The 21,360-nt window shown below is 37.6% G+C and overlaps 4 protein-coding genes across 4 annotated transcripts; all 4 read left to right on the top strand.

The window, feature by feature from the left end:
* Positions 1 to 1,561: 1,561 nt before the first annotated feature.
* On the top strand, positions 1,562 to 3,585 carry LOC110867180 (LRR receptor-like serine/threonine-protein kinase EFR). Its single transcript, XM_035975415.1, has 2 exons — positions 1,562 to 3,062; positions 3,267 to 3,585. Exons 1-2 carry the CDS (start codon positions 1,562 to 1,564, stop codon positions 3,551 to 3,553), a joined length of 1,788 nt encoding a protein of 595 aa, XP_035831308.1. The 3' UTR covers positions 3,554 to 3,585.
* A 3,556-nt stretch (positions 3,586 to 7,141) lies between these two features.
* On the top strand, positions 7,142 to 7,954 carry LOC110867181 (MDIS1-interacting receptor like kinase 1). Its single transcript, XM_022116311.1, has one exon. It carries the CDS (start codon positions 7,142 to 7,144, stop codon positions 7,952 to 7,954), a length of 813 nt encoding a protein of 270 aa, XP_021972003.1.
* Positions 7,955 to 8,089: 135 nt separating this feature from the next.
* On the top strand, positions 8,090 to 9,708 carry LOC110867182 (receptor-like protein kinase 2). Its single transcript, XM_022116312.1, has 2 exons — positions 8,090 to 8,818; positions 9,010 to 9,708. The coding sequence occupies exons 1-2, from the start codon at positions 8,090 to 8,092 to the stop codon at positions 9,706 to 9,708; spliced, it is 1,428 nt and encodes a 475-aa protein (XP_021972004.1).
* Positions 9,709 to 20,181: 10,473 nt separating this feature from the next.
* On the top strand, positions 20,182 to 20,967 carry LOC110867184. Its single transcript, XM_022116314.1, has one exon. It carries the CDS (start codon positions 20,182 to 20,184, stop codon positions 20,965 to 20,967), a length of 786 nt encoding a protein of 261 aa, XP_021972006.1.
* Positions 20,968 to 21,360: the final 393 nt, after the last annotated feature.

Here is a 21,360-nt window from a genome sequence, read left to right as displayed (position 1 = left end):
TTTTATTAGAAATCCTACCACATATCTTTTTATTTAATCCGGTTTCTCTGACACGTCTGTCACACATGACACGTCTCTTTATTCAAATGGACAGGAATTTTCGAGGTGTTACACATTTGATCGCACGCGAAACTGCATCACAAATCTTTCTGAAAACAGTTGAAAAGTTCAAATGGAATCTCGTAGAAGAAAATCAGTCTCTTAAACTTGAAAAGTCAAAGGGTACCTGTTTGGGAGCTTGGGGCAAGAGTTGAAGGATTGGCGATAGAATAGAACTTGAATCACTATCGATGGTCACAGAATCAGAAGCCCTGAGTGAAGATAATTCCGTTTTGAAATAACACAAACCGTACAAAAGCTCCGAATGCTTCACAGATTCTTGATGACAAATCATGTTTCTTAGTAGAACACCAAGAAACAACTATAAGATTAACAAGTACACATATAAAGAAAAAAAAGGTGTAGACAAAATTTGGTACCCCTTGAGAACATTTACTTATGAATGGGTCAATTTGGGTGTTTTTATCTCAAATCGGGTCAAATATAAAAAGTTTAGCTAAAAGATAACAAAACAAGCTGATCCTCTGTATAGGTTCACATCACACCCCCGAAATGATGATAAACAACATCCCCAGTTTTGAAATCACACACCCCTGTCCCAATGGCTGTCACCACACCTACTACCTCCGTCCCTGCAAAGTGATAATCGTATCACGTGTTCATAAAAAATATTGAAAATGAGAGAGAAAAAATAGTGATTTTTATTGTAATTACATGAATGGATGAGGATAAAGAATTGATTGTGAATGCTATTGGTCATCTTTAAACTATTTGCAAGGAGGTTATTCATGGTGTTAAGATTGTGACTAGTTGGTGCATATGGCTTGCTAGGAATGACAAGCACTTCTCGAATCTTAATGTTTGTCCGGAGGTGATTATTCAAAATATTAAGTCTCTCGGGTTTTTATGGTATTGGAATCGGTCTACAAATAGGTCGTTAAGTTGGGAAAGTTGGTGTATTTGATATAGTTTTCTGTTTCATCCTCCCTCTTCGGGTTTGGCGTTGTGAATAATATTTACCTTTAAAAAAAATTGCAAGGAAAGTCTAACTCAACAGGTGTAGACCATAATTTGAGAGCTACTATTCCCCAGGAAAGTCTAAGTCAACAGGTGTAGATGCATGGAAATTGTGAAGCCAATTACATCCATGTATTTCTTATCACCTTAACGTAGACAAAGGTACTGACTATTTTCCACAACCCTAAACTTTAATGGTTGGAACGTAACAATCACATTGCCCATTGAAAAGAAAGTTCCAAGCTTTTACTTGGTCAAGTTGCCTATTGGCACTCCTCTTCTTCTGTATAAGTATACGGTCGCAAAAACATAGAAAGATACCACAAAATTCATTACCAAAATGAGTGCCAAATGGTTGCTTTTCTTGTGATCATTTCTCTTCGCCATACTGACACACCTTGCTGCATTTTCCACACCCATTCACAAGGCACCAGCACTGAATGGCACCAACGTTGATCGTCTAGCATTGCTTGCTATTAAATCCATGATTAAAGGTGACCCACAAGGTCTTTTGACCTCATGGAACCATTCCAGCACTGATTTCTGCCAATGGCAAGGCGTTACATGCAGCCCTCGCCACCAAAGAGTCACCCACTTGAACCTCTCATCTGGAGGCTTAATTGGTACACTGTCTCCTTCCGTCGGAAATCTAAGCTTTATCAGGGTCATTCAGCTCTCTCACAGCTCATTTTCTGGTGAAATTCCACCTGAAATTGGGCGTCTCTTTAGATTACGAGAATTACACCTTCGTAACAACTCTTTCACGGGAAGCATTCCGGACACCATAACGAATTGCTCCAACCTCCAACTCCTTAGCTTGGGTAACAATAATCTGGTCGGCAAGATCCCCGATGGGATTGGTTCATTGTCCATGCTAAGTTTCGTCTCCCTTTACGGCAACATTCTACAAGGCGGGGTTCCACCCTTCATCGCAAATCTTACATTGCTTGATACACTTTCTCTCAGCTACTGTCAACTTGGTGGAAGCTTTCCCAACTTATTCCACAGGCTGACTAACCTGAGAAGACTTTCACTGGCTGGAAACAACCTTATTGGTACCTTTCTACCTTCTCTTTATAATTGTTCATCTTTAGAAGAAGTGTGGCTCTACCATAATAAACTCACTGGTAGATTACCCAAAAATCTAGGTTCAATAATGCCTCATCTTGTAGTACTTTTATTGGGAAACAATCATAAATACGGAAATTTAGTGTCCATCCCTCCGACACTTCATAAGCTGGACCTGTCAAATAACTATTTTGGTGAAAAATTACCTTCTCTCACAAACGGTTCGGCTTTAACATATTTGGACCTATCAAATAACTATTTTGTTGGATCATTACATAATTTGGTTTGTTCCAACGGGGTGAACACGATCGAGTTGGTTCATTTGGGACATAATCAGTTGTCGGGTGTTATTCCGGAGTGTTGGGAGAAGTGGTCGAGCTTGAAAGTCTTACTCTTAAGTGAAAATAATTTGTCTGGTGAGATTCCAAGAACATTGGGCTCTGTACCTTTGTTGCAATTAGTGTTCATGGGTTGGAACATGATTTCAGGAAGCTTACCTTCTTCGCTAACGAATCTGTCATACTTAAAGATCCTTGAACTTGAAAATAATAATCTTGCAGGAATCATTCCACCATGGATTGGAATGAAACTCACTATGTTGAAAATTCTCAATCTTAGATCCAACAATTTTTACGGAAATACTCCTAACCAGCTATGTTATCTTTCACATGTTCAAGTACTGGATCTCGCTCATAATAACCTCTCAGGAAATATTCCTAGATGCTTCAACAACTTTAGTGTGCTTTCGGGCAAAGAAACTAATTTAGAGGTTCAATTTTCATTCACTTTTGACGATGTTATTTTTACTGTTTATGATTTATTGGTGATGAAGGGACGAGAAGACACTTATGGATCTATCCTAGGACTAGTCACGCTTTTGGACCTTTCGAGCAACAATTTGTCTGGGCAGATCCCTAGTGAGCTCACAACCCTCCACAAGTTAAAATCATTGAATTTATCAAGAAATCAATTGACAGGAAGGATCCCAAATAAGATAGGAGACATGAAATTACTTGAGTCTTTTGATTTATCAGTAAACTATCTTTCTGGGGAACTTCCTATTAGTTTGTCAGGGTTGAATTTCTTGAGTACCTTTAACGTGTCCTACAACAATTTGACAGGAAGAATTCCAATAGGTACACAAATTCAAAGCTTCAATGAGTCCAGTTTCATTGGAAACAAACTTTGTGGAGCTCCACTAACTAATGATTGTGTTCATGTTGACAAACCTGATACAACAAGCGACCAAAAAGAAGACGGTGGATCACACAAAGTAGATTGGGGGTTGATTATTAGCATAGCGCTTGGATTTATTATTGGGTTTTGGGGCATTGTGGTTTCATTAATGCTCAATAGATCATGGAGAATCACATATTTCCGTCTCTTGAGGAAATTGATCAAGGTATAAGGTTTATGATGTTATGCATAAGTATTATTGTGTTATATTGGGTCACTTGGTGTAGTTCCCCTGCAGTCTTCTTTTCATAAAGCTTATGTTTATTGTTGTGTTTTTGTTCGGTTTTCGTAGGGTTGTTTTGTTATGTCTTTCTTTGTGATTGTTAAACCAGCTTCCCGCTGATCCTTTTTCTAATAATAATATATCATCGTTCCAAAAAAAAAAACTATGTACACTTTATAAATTTTCATACTCAAAGTTCAAGACAGGTCCATATAAAATATAGATAAATCAAACAAATGTACATAAAACAATCCTAAAAAAATGAGGTTGCATCCAAAATTATCACTCACATGGTTAGGTTGTTGATTTCCACTCCATGATTGCCGAAAGAAGCGTGTAATTAGGCGTTAAGCTCCTACCCGTCAACGGTAAATTAGTCATCGGGGAGCTATCACTCTCTTCAAGCCATTGCTCTATCGCCCTACGATCGTACGTATAGCCATCAGCAGCAACACATGGATCAACCATAACTAGCGTTGTTCGATAAAAACTGAAAGAAAGAATGTCAGAATCTTACCTTGCGTATCGGGCATATGAAGTGGTTAGGAGGGGTGGGTCGCGTCATGGATGTGGATCTTTGAGCTGCATCTGCAACAGCTCAACCCCAAATATGCTAACTCCTTGGCCTCATCAATCGGCCATTCGCCTGCATCTTGATCCAACACACTGGCTAACTCATCATTTTCAAGAGCTGTTTCCACCACATGAGTAACTGCAATTGCTGGTCTTGCGGTCACAAGATTTTAGCAAGCAGTATATTTGCTGGTTTTAGGTCATGATGAATGATTGATTTCGGTTTCGCGTTATGAAGGAAGTTTAGAGCTGATGCTACTTCCCACGCGGTACAGAACCAGTCAAATCACGAGATCGATGGTGTGTCATGCGAAATACTCGCTCGTCCAAACTCCAGTTTTCCATGTACTCATAGACCAAACAGCCATGATCCACACACACACCAAATAGATAACACAACTGACAGTATATTTGCGAAACAGAGGAAACCATGCCTCTACACATATTTTAGACACAACAGTCAAACGGGTTGAAAGCCGCCCAAAGTCTATCTTTAACGCATACAACCTCCTTAAATCACTGTTATTTAAAGCTTTAGGTTATCGCATAAAATTGTTTCTAGATCATACTTAACAAATGTATAGTTTATGAATCTTTACTAAAAAAGAACAAAAAAACTTTCTGACAGTAAACGCAGCTTGACACATACTAAAATGACATAAACCGAACCCGTGTTGGCCCGATGCCTGACCCGGTCAACCTGCCAATTTTCCAAATACACTAAACACCATCCTCTACACGGATCAATGGCCAGGATATCATTATGGTGGGAGGGGCTGAACCCGCATCAACCCCGTCACTACCAAATCAACTGTCGACACCTCATCTCCCCCAAGGTGTACCCGCCAGAACTCACTCTCCCCGCAATCTGTTCTGAACCATGACACAACCTGACCCGATTGTTTTGCTACTGTAATGAATCTATTATAATTAATCTCTTATCTGGTTTTAAAAAATAACACATAGCAAGTTCTTGGTTCATAAAAATATTGCGTTTACAAAATAGTTGATTAGTATTATCCAAACCAATGCGTATGGAATTTTGTATGTTCCAAATGGAAGTTGGCTGTTTTATCCAAACCGACCCATATGGAATTTTGTACTCAAATTGACTCGTGAGGAATTTTGTAGATCCTAAATAGAATTTTGAATGGAATTTTGTAGTTTATAAATGGAATTTTGTATCCAAATTGACCCGTATGGAATTTTGTATCATCGTTTTACCACTCGAGGAGCATATCGATCGTATCCTTAAAAGCTACCTGATCAAGCAACAACGTCGTAATGTATCTTTACACCGCTCAATGAACATTTTTGAATCCTCTTCTTTATCTTAAATTATTAGTTCATTTAACAACGTCGTAATGTATCTTTAACAACGTCAAACTGAACCGTTTTTGGCGGGTGGGTTGGGTAGCCGGTTTAAATGATGCTTTTCTAAACCTTAGTCGTCCGTTCGACCCGACGCCCAGAACTTTTTTTGTATATGCAGTCTATCCCCTTAGTTCATCTAGTGCATTTCATGCTCTGTACTGTTATATATCATCATCCATATACACTTGAAGCTCTTTCTTAACGGACACACACCCATGCTCTATACTCCAACACTGAAACATTCATCTTACCCAAATCTTTGGTCTTTTCCAGTCCTTTAAACAGTCGATTTGAACTTTTCCTGTAAGCTAAGCATTTTATCGAGCACCTCGTTGACACGTGGACTGAACGACATTACATCAAACCCTACATAACATCCTTAAGCCCGTAAAATTGCTTGCATATATCCTCGTGAATGTTAAACATGATAAACGTGAGTTGCGATTGCGAAGATGAGAAATTGCAGGTGATAGAGGTTAGAGTGGATTAGATCCAACAATAATACATCCTGACCCGTTCCTTAATTGAGTTGGCCCATCCTGACCCATTGACCCATTCCTTAATTGCATTCATAAGCGTGTACAAGAGCAAATAGACTTTTAAGGGATCGTGATAATGCTCACAATCATATATTAAATGATTATTTTTTAAGAAACTGGTATATCCGCTCATAATCATATAGTAAATGTGATGCAGTTACGGAAGCATTCAAATGGCTCTAGAAGAATTAGTAATCAAAGACCGATAAAATGAACCAAAGGTTCCAAGAACACACTTCTTTTTAATTAAAACTCAATCAAAAACTCCACTTAAATGTTCACCAACACCTTTATTTATACTAGACCCTAACAACCTTAGAGATAAACATAAATATAAAAGATAAAACATAAAACAAACTTTTAAAATTCAAATAAGAAGATAGCCCTGCATCAAAATGATTATTTTTTTTAAGAAACTGGTATATCCCCCTGGTATACAGTTTTCTAGAGCTGGTTATGCTAAGCAACAATTTTTCTGGTCAAATTCCCAATGAGCTTATGGCCCTTCGGGAGTTAATATAACTAAATTTATCAAGAAATCAGTTGACAGGGAATATTCCAGATAAGATAGGAGACATGAAAGCACTTGAATCTTTTGATTTATCACTAAACAAGCTTTCTGGGGAACTTCCCATGAGCTTGTCAAAGTTGAACTTCATTAGTATCTTCAATGTGTCTTACAACAATTTTAAAGGAAGAGTTCCAACAAGTACTCAAATTCAAAGCTTAGACGAGTCCAACTTCTTTGGTAACAATCTTTGTGGAGCTCCGCTAACTAGTGATTGTGTACCGGTTGATGTACCTGTTATAGTGGGAGACCAAGAAAAAGAATATGGATCACATGGAGCAGATTGGGGGTTAATTATTAGCATAGTGCTTGGATTTATTACTGGATTTTGGATCGTTGTGGCTTCACTGATCGTGAACAAATCATGGAGGATTGTATATTTCCGTCTCTGGGGAAAATGGATCAAGGTATAGCTATTTGTATGATGTGATGATGAAAATAAGGTTGTTAGTAGGTTTCACGGGAAACATTCCAGCCACCATAATGAATTGCTCCAACCTCCAAGTCCTTAACTTGGGTAACAATAATCTGGTTGGTAAGATCCCAGATGCGATTGGTTCATTGCCCATGCTAAGCATCCTCGCCCTTCCCAGCAACATTCTACAAGGCGGGATTGCACCCGAAATCGGACGTCTCTTTAGATTACAAGAGCTATATCTTTTTAACAACACTTTCACGGGGAACATTCCCGCCACCTTAATGAATTGCTCAAACCTCCAAATCCTTTACTTGGCTTCTAATAATCTGGTCGGAAAGATCCCTGATGGGATTGGTTCATTGTCCATGCTACGTATGATCAGCCTTCATGATAACAGTCTACAAGGCAGAATTCCATCTGAAATTGGCAGTCTTTTTAGATTACAAGAACTATGGCTTTATAACAACTCTTTCACGGGAAACATTCCGGCCACCATAACAAATTGCTCCAACCTCCAGATCCTTGAGTTGGGTAACAATGCTCTGGCCGGCAAGATCCCAGATGGGATTGGTTCATTGTCTATGCTACGTATGATCAGCCTTCACGATAACAGTCTACAAGGCGGAATTCCATCTGAAATTGGCTGTCTTTTTAGATTACAAGAACTATGGCTTTATAACAACTCTTTCACGGGAAACATTCCGGCCACCATAACGAATTGCTCAAACCTCCAGATCCTTCAGTTGGGTTTCAATAATCTGGTCGGGAAGATCCCAGATGGGATTGGTTCATTGTCCATGCTTAGCATCCTTGCCCTTCACGATAACATTCTACAAGGCGGAATTCCAAATGAAATTGGGCGTCTCTTTAGATTATAAGAACTATGGCTTTATAACAACTCTTTCACGGGGAACATTCCGGCCACCATAACGAATTGCTCCAACCTCCAGATCCTTGAGTTGGGTAACAATAATCTGGTCGGCAAGATCCCCGATTGGATTGGTTCATTGTTTATGCTAAGCACACTCGACCTTCGTAACAACTCTTTCACGGGAAACATTCCGGCCACCATAACGAATTGCTCCAACCTCCAGATCCTTGAGTTGGATAACAATAATCTGGTCGGCAAGATCCCAGATGCGATTGGTTCACTGTCCATGCTAAGCATCCTCGGCCTTCCCGGTAACATTCTACAAGGTGGAATTCCACCTGAAATCGGGCGCCTCTTTAGATTACAAGAACTATATCTTTTTAACAACTCTTTCACGGGAAACATTCCGGCCACCATAAGGAATTGCTCCAACCTCCAGATCCTTGAGTTGGGTAACAATAATCTGGTCGGCAAGATCCCCGATTGGATTGGTTCATTGTCAATGCTAAGCACACTCGACCTTCGTTACAACTCTTTCACGAGAAACATTCCGGCCACCATAACGAATTGCTCCAACCTCCAGGTCCTTGAGTTGGGTAACAATAACCTGGTCGGCAAGATCCCCGATTGGATTGGTTCATTGTCCATGCTAAGCACACTCGACCTTCGTAACAACTCTTTCACGGGAAACATTCCGGCCACCATAACGAATTGCTCCAACCTCCAGATCCTTCAGTTGGGTAACAATAATCTGGTCGGCAAGATCCCCGATTGGATTGGTTCATTGTCAATGCTAAGCACACTCGACCTTCATTACAACTCTTTCACGGGAAACATTCCGGCCACCATAACGAATTGCTCCAACCACCAGGTCCTTGGCTTGGGTAGCAATAATCTGGTCGGCAATATATTGTCCATCCCTCCTACAGTTCATTGGCTCGACTTAAGTTTTAATAATTTTGGGGGGAAATTACCTTCTCTCACAAACAGCTCGTCTTTAATATATTTGGACCTATCAGCTAACAATTTTGTGGGATCATTACATAATTTGGAAATAATCAGTTATCGGGTGTTATTCCAGAGTGTTGGGAGAAGTGGTCGAGCTTGGTACTCTTATGGTTAAGTGGTAATTATTTGTCAGGTGAGATTCCAAGAACATTGGGGTCTATACCTTTGTTGCAAATTTTAGGCACAAGTCGGAACAAGATTTCAGGAGGATTACCTTCTTCCCTATTGAATTTGTCATACTTAAAGGTCCTTGACCTTGGAAGAAATAATCTTGCGGGAATCATTCCACCATGGATTGGAATAAAACTCACTATGTTGAAAATTCTCAATCTTAGATCCAACAATTTTTACGGAAATACTCCTGACCAGCTATGTTATCTTTCACAAGTTCAAGTCTTGGATCTTGCTGATAATAACCTCTCAGGAAATATTCCTAGATGCTTCAACAACTTTAGTGTGCTTTCCGGAATAGAAACTAATTTAGAGGTTCAATTATCATTCTATCTTGATGGTTGGTCTTTTATTTTTGGTGATTCATTGGTGATGAAGGGACAAGAAGCCGAGTATGGATCTTTTCTAGGGCTAGTCATGCTTTTGGACCTTTCGAGCAACAAGTTTTCTGGGCAGATCCCTAGTGAGCTTACCACCCTCCACAAGCTAAATTCGTTGAATTTATCAAGAAATCAATTGACAGGAGAGATCCCAAATAAGATAGGAGACATGAAATCACTTGAGTCTTTGGATTATCAGTAAACAATCTTTCTGGCGAACTTCCTATGAGTTTGTCAGAGTTGAATTTCTTGGGTACCTTTAACGTGTCCTACAACAATTTGATAGGAAGAGTTCCAACAGGTACTCAGGTTCAGAGCTTCAATGAGTCCAGCTTCTTTGGAAACAAACTTTGTGGATCTCCACTAACTAATGATTGTGTACATGTTGACAAACCTGATACAACAAGCGACCAAAAAAAAGACGGTGGATCACACAAAGTAGATTGGGGGTTGATTATAAGCATAGTGCTTGGATTTATTACTGGGTTTTGGGTCATTGTGGTTTCATTAATGCTCAATAGATCATGGAGGATAACATATTTCCGTCTCTTGAGGAAATTGATCAAGGTAAAAGGTTTATGATATTATGCTTTAGTATTATTGTGATATGTTTTCTAAGTGACCGTTAAAAAGCAGCTCCTGTAGTTCCCCTGGGAGTCTGCTTTTCATAATACTTATGTTCATTGTCGTTGTGTTTTTGTTCGGTTCTGGTAGGGTTGTTTTGTTATGTATTTCTTTGTGATTGTAAAACCAGCCTCTCACTGGCCTTTTCTCTATTAACATATTGTCGTTCCACAAAAAAAAAAAAAAAACCTATTTACACTTTATAAATTTACTTACTCAAAGTTCATAGACAGGTCCAAATAACATATAGATAAATCAAACAAATGTACATAAAACAATCGAATCCAAAAATTCCCGTTTTCCATCTACTTGTAAACCAAACAATCATGATCGACACACACACCGTTTAGAATCAGCAGATGAGGATGCCGGATTCGGCTCAATACTTCAAGCTGCAAAATCAAGTTTTATTATTAGGAAATGATAAGGAGCTGATTGGAAATCTAGTAGACTCTCGTATCCGAATTCCATAGATTAGGATTCCGATTTTGTCACTAAAGACTTTCCCTATTTTTTAGCCTTTTGAATTCTATAATTTTTAGTGGAACTTGTAAATCACTAATTGACTCGACTTACGCGTATATTTATGTCTTTGACTTGATTTGCACGTCTATTTATGTCTTTAACTTCCGTATTTTTTTGACGACTTGTAACTTCCAAATTTTAACAATGCGGTGGAGAGGATGGTGGGAAGATGAAGATGAAGAAGGTGTGTGGTGGGGGTGTTTTTGGCAAATGTGGTAATTCATGTTTTGAATATTTCTAAGTTATTTCATTAACACAATATAATTGCAACTTTTGTAGACTACGGTCTGTGGCGTGGGTTGGACGGCGGAATGCATTTAACGCTGGCTAGACCACACCCGGCTAGAGTTGGCCATGTCGTTACCCCGCTGGCGTGGGGATTGAGTCTGACATTGCTTGCTGTTAAACCAAACATTTCTTACTCATTTTTACCATCTATAAATTCAAAAACCATTATCAAACTCCAAAAAAATATATAAAATGGCCGGATTCTTCAAGTTCAAGCGATTCGTATGATAAATTTGTTTTGTCATCCTCATCCGACGACAGGGCAGAATTATTATTATCAGCAGTGTCGATGGTAGAACATGTTTTGATACTTCCTAGATTCGACTCCAAGAAGATGAAGATGACTGATTTTTTTTGTGATGTAATGTATTTTTTAATGTAGTTATTTAACATAATACTAAGTCTATGATTAATATATAAAAAAAAAGAAATTTAGGTGTTATATGGCACCCCTAACGCCACCTAGCCACGCCCCTTCCACACCCTACTTTTTTGGATGTGGCCTGATGAAGCCCACACCTGACATGTGTCAAGCAATACCCTCAACTCAAGCCCCTTCACATCCCATAATCTCTTGGTTGCATGATTACTTTTTAAAGGATGAATGTCTTATATAATTAAAAAAAGAGTGCAAGCGGTCAAATTATGGATTTGGTTCCTACGCTTTAAATTTATTGATATAGTCTCCAAGTATCATATTTGGTTTCATTTGTCATTCTAATGATAGTAATATCATAGTAATTTACTTAGCGGACCTACTTTATTTAAATTTAATTATTTATAACTACTACTTGTGTTATTATATAACCATGAAGCTATTTGTTTTCATCGTCATTTTTTTATGTTGGTCGTTTGGTTTGGAGATTATTGATTATAATTTGGTTGTACTTTTTAATTTTATAAATTTTATTTATTTTGAAGCTTACTCGGAGAAAACCTTGGTTGTAAATGAGTTGGCCCGGCTCAGCTTAATTTGTAAACGAGTCGAGCCCTAGCTAGGCCTGGTTCGGCTCGTGAGCCGGCTCGATTTATTTTATTTTAGATAAATTAATCTGGATTTTAAATGTATTAAAAAATATGTGAGATGGGTTGAATGTTAACATTTTAAATTTAACTAAACAATAACATATATAAATATGGGAAAATAAACAAAAATTATACAAACTTTTAATATGTCTTTCAGTCTTTAAAATATTGGAAAAATAAAATTAATACATATAGATTATATGTGTAATTTTTATTTTTAATTTTTGTTTTGTATGTTATCAATGTTTGTAAAAAAAGAAATTTAGAATTAACGAGCCAGTTCGATTTGGCTCGAGCTAGCTTGAACATAGGACTGTAAAACCGAATGAACAAGAAAAAGGCCTTGTTCGTGTTCGTCCATTAAGGAAATAAATGTGTTAATGAATGGTTCATGAACACTTACCGAACAAGATTTTATGTCCGTGTTTGTTCATTAAGGAAATGAGAGTGTTCACGAACGGTTCACGAACACAAATAAATTTGGCCAATGCGACGAAGGATAAAGGTGGATGACCCATAGAGTAGCACTGGAACTTGAATTCCTTATTGTGGAACGGAGGTCGATCGTATTCGTCAATGTAAATAATGAGAAAGGAAAAGGAAATGGTACATAAACAAAGTGAAATAAGGTTTCCTAGTTTAATTGTTATGGTAATAAAATAAATAAAAGTTTAATAATATAAAAAGCATAGGTAAAATATATGAAAGTACAAAAATCTTTAATTAAAATACAAACATAATCGAACGCGTATAAAATGAACGAAAGTTCACGAACACCTTACCGAACGTTCACGAAGACAATTGAACAAACGAGACATCTGTTCATGTTCGTTCATTTAACTAATCGAACGAAATTTCTTGTTCATGGTCGTTCGTTTACTAAATGAACGAACATAAACGAACTTCCCGCCGAACGGTTCACGAACTGTTTGCTGAACCTTCGGTTCTTTTACAACCCTACTTGAACATTTTACGAGTCAAGCTCAAGCTCAAGCTCCACTTTTCAGCATGATAGAATAAACCAACTGAGCCAAGCTAGGCCGTTTAAGTTCGAAGTCTAGCTCAACCTAGTTTGAGTCGATTACAAACCCCCTAAATAGAACCTCTTTAATTTTAAAGGGAACATTAGTATTCACAGTATACCCTTCAGAATTTAATCTAATATCAATAATTATGTTGTAGACTAACATTAAAATTAAAATTAATCTTTAAAATTTGTCAATAATAATCCAACTAATGTGCATTATTTTGATGGTGCTTAGGCTTACATGAATCTCATTTTTACTAAGATTTGTTTTCACTTTTTAAACTATGTCCAACTAACTTATATTAATTATAATTATTTATTCTATAAATTAATATATAATTTAGTTATTTTTTCATAATTTCATAAAAATAAACATTTTTATTTTTAACTATATATTTAATATATTAATTAAACATTATATAAATTAATGGGTTTGTTCAGGCTCGCCATTGAAAAAATGAAATCAGAACAAAACGCCAATGCATCTAAACAGTGAAAACGCCAAAACACACAGAAAAACAGAATTATAAATATTACTTGTTAGAACGATACGTGGCGTCAAACGAAATCACATCACCAAACACATGGTAATTACGTTTGCATTGATCATCACACCAAAAAAGTCCCTTCAAACCAATCTGCGAAGTAATCATACGAGAAATTAGGCTGGGACTGCTTTTTTTCATGCAAATGTCTCACAAGCATCTCAGCGTCGTACTCCCCTATAAACAAGTTAATTTGCCTCTTTTAGTTCTTAAAATCAACTTTACTTGCACCCACGTCTTCAAAACCGCAAAAACAAGTCTTCATAACATTAAATGCCTTAACCGGTCTCAAATTCAACTTAGACGTGTTATGTATAACATGCTTCTAGAGCTGAGTGAGGTGTCGTTCAGACGGAAGAAAATGCTTATCAGGTTGTTCAACAAAATCATGGTTGTGCTCCTCAACAAACTTATAGACGTTCTATGATCCAGCCTCAAATATTACACATAATTGTGCTCCACAACCAGTCCTCTTTGAAAAGTCAGATCGCACAATCCTTTCCTTTTGATTCAGGTCCAACGTATTGTAACACCTCGTAAAAATCACGTTTAAAAAAGTATTGACACGTGTAATAAACCCTAGTTAACTCAAACCTTGAATATAAGGGACTAATTTTTCACGAAATCGAAAAAAAAAACATTAATTATGAAAGAACCGGAAGTATTAGCATACCTAAAATAAGTTTCTAAATAACCTTTTACGGTTTTATATTCACAAATGAGCCATTTGTTAATCAAGTGTAGCCGTTTGTGTAGTTAATTGAAAGTTTGCGCAGACAAGGGTTAAAAGCGTCAACATGTTAATTCTTACCTCTGAGTGACCTCTTAACAAACCGAGAGCCTCATGATATTTGATTATACTCTCGGGATTGCCAATCACTGGCCACCCAAGGCTTTTGTGCCCAAAAGTGAATTTACGCGCAACTTTGCAAGTATAAGGGACTAAAAGTGTCAATATGTTTAATTACACCTCTGAATGACCTTTTATCGAGCCCGAAGCATTCTGATATTTAATAATACTTTCAAGAATGCCTAATATGAATTAAATGAGGCGTCAATGCTATTAAATGATGACTTATGCAAGTTTGCGCATTAGAAGGACCCAAAGCGTCAAACTGCTAAAGTATACCGATTCGTATGTTATCGGACCTTCCGGAATATGACCATGAGTTAAACATACCCTATTTATCCTTTATATAGCTTAGATAAAGGCTTAGAGGTGTTTGGTGCGCAAAAATAAACTTTTAAGTCATGCAGGGACTAAAAGTGTCAAAAAGCGCACAAGTTTGCGTTTACTCGCATATCTTACATCCTGAATATCCCCGGACACCCAAAAATTTATGTAAGCACTAAAATACTTTATTTTAGTGTTTGGCTTGATAAAATTCCATTCGTCGCGTCATTTGGTTCGTTTTTCGCGTCCGTCCGTGTTTCGTCGTAATTAACCGAACGACGCGACCGTACGACCAAACGAACCAACATCCGGCATATTTTTGAGCATGTTTCATGTTCCCTATGCTTAGGCCTCATTTCAGAGCCTTAAAAATGGTTTAACGGGCCTTGGATGTGTCGGAAATGATATTTGGAGGTGCAGGGGCCAAAGCTGTCAACTAATGAAGGTTCCCATGTGCAGACCAGGTCCTTACGGACCGTATGGCTGGACCCTTACGGTCCGTAAGCCATGCCCAGATGCAGAAACTCATTTTTTTGGCTTTTCAGCCCATGTAAACGTCATGTGCGCCCTTTAACACTTCCAAGAGCTGCCTAAATTAATTCTTAGGCCTTAGGAACACATGTTACTGATCCATGATCATGTATAGCATGATTTGTCATGATCTTAATGGATCAAGAACACTATAAAAAGCCCCAATGTTTGCACATTTTGATCATTCATTCACAACTTCTCATCTGATCATTTCTGGAGCTCAAACCTCCTCTCAAGTGATCACATTTCGTGCATAGGACCTTGGTAAGCTTGCTAATCCTTCTTTAATTAAGTTTTAGCTTAGTTTTAGCTTAAAAGTCAAACCGTCATAATTAACGGTTGACTTTAAGATAAATCACTATTGATTCAGTGTTTAGCCAAATCAAAGGTAGTTATAAGTTGGTAATTATGTGGGCTTTAAACCCTTAAAAGGGCATCCACTGATTCCCATCCTAACTAGATCATTTGTCGAGTCAAAGATGATTAGAAAAAGTCAACAGAAATGTAATCTTTCGTTTAAATGCATAACTAATGATGTAAAAGGCGTGTAACCTATTTTATCATTCATATAACTTAACTTGATAACAAGCATAAGAACTTGTCTAAGCTTGTTTGATTCGACAACTTTCTGTCTTGATCCGATTCGGAACCGAAAGTCGCAAAGCTTTGACTTTTGCTTTGACTTCAGTTCTGACCCGCTTTAGTATGATTTGGAAATGCCTTAGAGCTTCCTTAGGACCAGGCTACAGGTTTGCATAACCCTCTGTGGTTGGTTCATTGATTGACCCATTCGTTTACGTGTTTCCGTTAAATGCTCATATGTTGACCATTATGCCCTTATTGCCTTAAAACGTGATTTTTGGAAATGTAAAAGAGTAGAAAATTTAATTACTGATATATAAACGTGTACGCAAAGTTTGACATCAGTTCGAATTATAGAATAAGAGTTATGCTCATTATCGCAAAATGAATGCTTTTTGTTAATAAAATGGCGTAATTAGCGTATAGCCTACTTAAACATACTTTTTTAATATCAAATCTCTTACCCACTGATGTAATATATTATTTTAGGAATTTTAAAGATTTTAATTAATTTTAGGCTGAGCATAACTCATAGTCGTAGGCTTAATCCGGTACTTGTCGGTTTTGCCCTCACGGGCCATAAAATGAGTTTTACATATCAAAACGACTCCAAACCTTTTGCCACTGATCACAAATGTTAAATAAATTATTTTAAGCCTTCTGGAAATATAAAAATATCAGATTTAAGTATCAAACCCGGAAATGGCTTTAATCGCCTTTTTAAGCGTTTTAACGCATAGTATGTACTATAAGTATTTTAAACATACAAGGGTTGATACCTACTGATATTTGAGGCAAATTATAATATTTTAACAGTAAGCAAAGGTTGTTAAACTCAGACCTCAGTTTTGAGCTTTTCGGCTTATGTGAAATTACCAAAATACCCCTACGGGGCATAGTTTGGTTATAATTGATAAATTTCACATATGTACTTTATCCTACTGTTATAACTCATTAATTTGAGTATATTTACTGATTACATCAGACCTGTAACTCAGTAAAACACTTAAACCCTTTTACAACCTTTAAAATGACCAAACTACCCCTACGAGGCATAGTTTGTGATTTAATTCATTTCGGGCATAATAAATGATATCTTACTGATGTCACAACATATTTGAAGCATATTAATTTAGGAAACCTGTATATGGCTCTTACGTCCACCGATTACGCTTATTACGCGTTCGGCTCGGTTTATGTAACTAGTTTGCATAAATTAGCCGAAACGGGTCAAACCTTATCGGTTTTATCTCAAAATCCAGAATGTGTATGAAACACCCATATTAAGCAAGTCTCCGAACTTGTTGGGTCTAAATCACATTCTATTCCGGTCTTCGCCTAATCGTGCGTTTGAACCATAAAATTAACCAGTCTAAGCTTGGGCTTAATTAAAGACTCGTTAACATTCTAATTGGTTATTTATACCATCATTCCAGACTAGAGCCTTCCGGTAAATTGTACCTACGCTTACTTAAGTGAATACGGCTGAGTTATTATAATTCTTGCTATTTAAGACAGAAGCCAGCTCAGGTAAATACTCTTAACTTATTTTCCCTATTACGGGCTTGGGATACGGTAATATAAATACCGCATGGTCAGGTATGGGATTCTAAGACCAAGGAGTCGGGAAATCCAAATAACCTGTTTTAATTCGTATTGCTTGACTGAAACATTGGGGGTTAATCTGACCGTGTCCTGGATATCCTTGACTCATTAAATGCAATGGCCACGATCTAAGCACGGGGTGTAGGCATACACCTGACAGATGCCATATGTTTAATAATTAATTCTACCCAATAAGGGATTCCCAATAAGGGAATAGTGGTGTGTCGGTTAATCATGAACCGGCATAGAACCGGGCCCCGTATGTAGAGCAAGTTATGTAAAACTGATAACATGAAATATAGTTTGTCCCAAGTATAAAAGATTAATTTTGCCTCTGTGCATTTTAGTCAAAGTGTCAACATATTTTCGTGCCTTGCACACCTAAACCAATTTTCATCGACATTTTCAAATGAGTCAGTTGAGTGTATTTACCAGTGAAAACTGACGTATTTTCAAAAATCTAAGTGACAGGTATAAGTACGTAATAGGCTGGAAGCTGCTCAGGACGTTAATAAGGAATCTTGCAAGTTCTAGGCGTCTAAAGTCTGTTGAACAATGTTTATATTTTAAGATCCGCCTGTGGATCCATTACTTTCCGTTGTAATACTTGATATTACTTTATATTCGGATTGTAATATATTTATCTTTTGCTTCCGCTGTGCATTTATATATTGTGTTGTTTGACTATGATGTTGCCAACCACGTCACGATACTCCCCTACCGGGCCCACCGGTGATACGTGGAATTCGGGGTGTGACAGGTTGATATCAGAGCCAACATTGAGGGAATTAAACACTAGTTTTTGTGTTTAATCTCAATGACACATTAGCACATTCCTTGACCCTCTGGGTCTAGACTTAACCTAGGAATAATCTCAATCCTAATCTGGAAAATTTTTGCTTCCAAATTTTTATATATTGGATACGTCGCCAAGCGAAGAAGCTGTAATAAGAATCCTCCACATCTGGAGCCTTGAAATGTTGAGCTTCGACCCGCGACTAGGATGAAACGTGCAACCAAGGAGGAAGCATTCAGGAATTGAATGAGTAAGAAACTCCTTTGCTGAAGATCGTTTCCTTAATAGCCCTTCTAAGGACATATTTATTTTTCAGTCCCTTCGAGGACAACATTATTTCTTTCAAAGTCCCACTTAGGGCAACCCTGAAATTTTGTTTTATAGGGGAATGACTGAATTTTCATCCTAGATAGGAAATATGAAATAAAAATAATAATAATAATAATAATAATAATAATAATAATAATAATAATAATAATAAACATTCCTTTTATAAGATCTACCATTATTATAAAATGGCAAAATCTAAAAAGGACAAGACCTAGCTCATGTGTCATTTGAAAGACAGGGCCAAGACGGTAGTTCCACAATTAGATTCAGATCCTTGTTAACATTTCAATTTGGGATTTGTTCTGCGTTAAATATTAAAAGAATCTTAAAGGTAAAACCTAGCCTAAATGTCAATGCAGACATGGCCAAGACGGTAAAACCTATCCAAAAGATTCCAATCCCTATTAACATCTGTAAGCACGTTAATGATTTTGGTAAACTGTGAATCGTTAAAGTCACACAGGCCAACTTTAAAAAGGGGGTTAATCTAAAATCCCTGAATTAAAATAATCATCCTTTAGTGATGTTTTGCCTAAACGCTATAATGTATTGTCCATTTGAGACATTGACATTGTAATCCTTATGATTCCTTGTCTATGGTGGTGAGCTATGCTCAAGCCTAATAGTCTATATGATCAATATGATCATGACTAATATCATCTAATACGATGATCATACTATTAACATCCTTAGTGATGAAGTGCCTACGGGCTATACTTCATTATATTGTCAATACGACAATGACAGTGGTAACCATTATGGTTCCCTGTCTAAGGTGGTGGGCTATGCCCAAGCCTCATAGTCAATATGATCAATACTATCATGACTACTATCATCACTGTGATGATTATTATTTTCTCCTTAAAACATCGTTCTGTAATGTCAATTGATATGCCTACGGGCCATACTTATTGCCCTAAGGGACTAAAGACAGTGGTAGCCTACAACTCCCTGTCAAGAAAAAGGTATGAACTTTGATTCACACCTAAATGCCTCGATTCTCTGAAATCATGGCTTATAAATTAAACTTGTCCTTGTGACTAGGCCTTTCGTGCCACTAGTAAAACTATTATTGTTTTTATAATTAGGAGAAGTTGTAATATAAATCCTAAATAAATGCGATTAATAAATTAACCAAATATGGTCTCCGTTACCATGGTTAATGAATTGCCATAAAAGACAATTCCATAATAAACTCCCAAGTAAACTATTGTCTTTGTTTTATGTAATGGTTCAATTAAATGGCTGGCTCAGATGAAATTAATAGCCACCCAGTGGAGAACAATGATAACGCCCGAATTAATTTAACGGGTGCTGAACTAAAAGCGTTAGTAGACGCCGCAGTTACGAAGGCCTTAGAGCGGCAGTACGAAGAGTATAGTGGGACTCGTAGTAGAACCCTATCTATACCACATTCGAAGCCTCCTTCCAAGAAGGATGAACCCAAGAAGGAAGATGACGAGCGTCACTCTTCTAATCATCACAGTGATCCGTCTTAACAGATCATACTGAATCAAGGACCCCGTGATAAGGGTTGCTCCTACAAGTACTTTGTTTCGTGTAAACCCCGGGATTTCACTGGGGAGGACGGAGCTGTAGATTGTATGACATGGTTAGATGAGATGGATACAGTTGTGGATATCAGTGGATGCGCTGAGAAGAATGTGGTCAAGTTTGTGTCGCAATCATTTAAGGGTGAGGCCTTAGCTTGGTGGAGATCGTTGATTCAAGCCACCGGGAAGATTCCTTTGTACAACATGACTTGGGATCAGTTCGTTGCTCCTATCAAAGAAAATTACTGTCCTCAACATGAAGTTGAGAAAATCGAGACTGAATTCCTGTCACTAGTCATGGAGAACTTAGATTGTCAAGCATACCTTACGAGTTTCAATACCAAGTCTCGATTGGTTCCTTATTTGATCACACCAGAACCAAAGCGAATAGCTCGCTTTATTGGGGGTCTAGCCCCAGAAATAAAGGCAAGTGTGAAAGCATCGAGACCTACTACATTCAGGTTAGTGACAGATCTGTCGCTGTCTCTCACACTCGATGTGGTCAGAAACAAAGCTGCCAAAGCCTCAGAAGATGGGAAGCGTAAAAGGGAGGAGGATAACTCCCAGAATCCTAAGAAGAACAAATCTGAGCCCAACAATAACCAACAAGATTCCAACAAGAAGCCTACATGCAAAACCTGCAACAGAAGACACTTGGGACAGTGTCGATCAAACCAAAAGATAAAGCAATGTGGCATCTGCAAAAGAACTAGTCACCAGTCCCACGAATGTAGAGACATAAAGAATGAAAACTGTTTCAGCTGTGGCGAAAAAGGCCACATCAGTACTAATTGTCCTGAAGCCGCCAAGGAAGGAGCAGCTAATTCTGGGAAGGATAAGAAAGGAAACGTCTGAACTAACGGTTGAATGCCAGAGACAGTGCATCTCAATAATAGCATTAGGAACGTCTTTACCTTTTAGCATCGATTGTATCTGCTCAGTATTTTACATTAATGCATGGGAGAATAAACCTTTAATAAACCATAAGCTTGGCAAGCTTTTGATTACATTCATAAGAACTTCTGATATTAAAAATGAGGTATAATTTAACAATGGAATCTTTAATGACCCTCTCTCCCATCCTCGGAGATAATCCTTTGATAAGAATCTGGAGTACTCTTCCCCAAAAAGAGTACGACAATATATATTATTTTATTTTCTCATTATTTTATATCGCCTTCGAATGCCAAACTATGTTTGATAAGAGTGCCATATGAGGATTAGCGTATCCTAGTGTGTCCCATAGAT

This window comes from Helianthus annuus, chromosome 7 (assembly GCF_002127325.2).
Source record: "Helianthus annuus cultivar XRQ/B chromosome 7, HanXRQr2.0-SUNRISE, whole genome shotgun sequence".
Lineage (NCBI taxonomy): Eukaryota > Viridiplantae > Streptophyta > Magnoliopsida > Asterales > Asteraceae > Helianthus > Helianthus annuus.
This window is presented reverse-complemented; position numbering and strand designations above follow the sequence as displayed.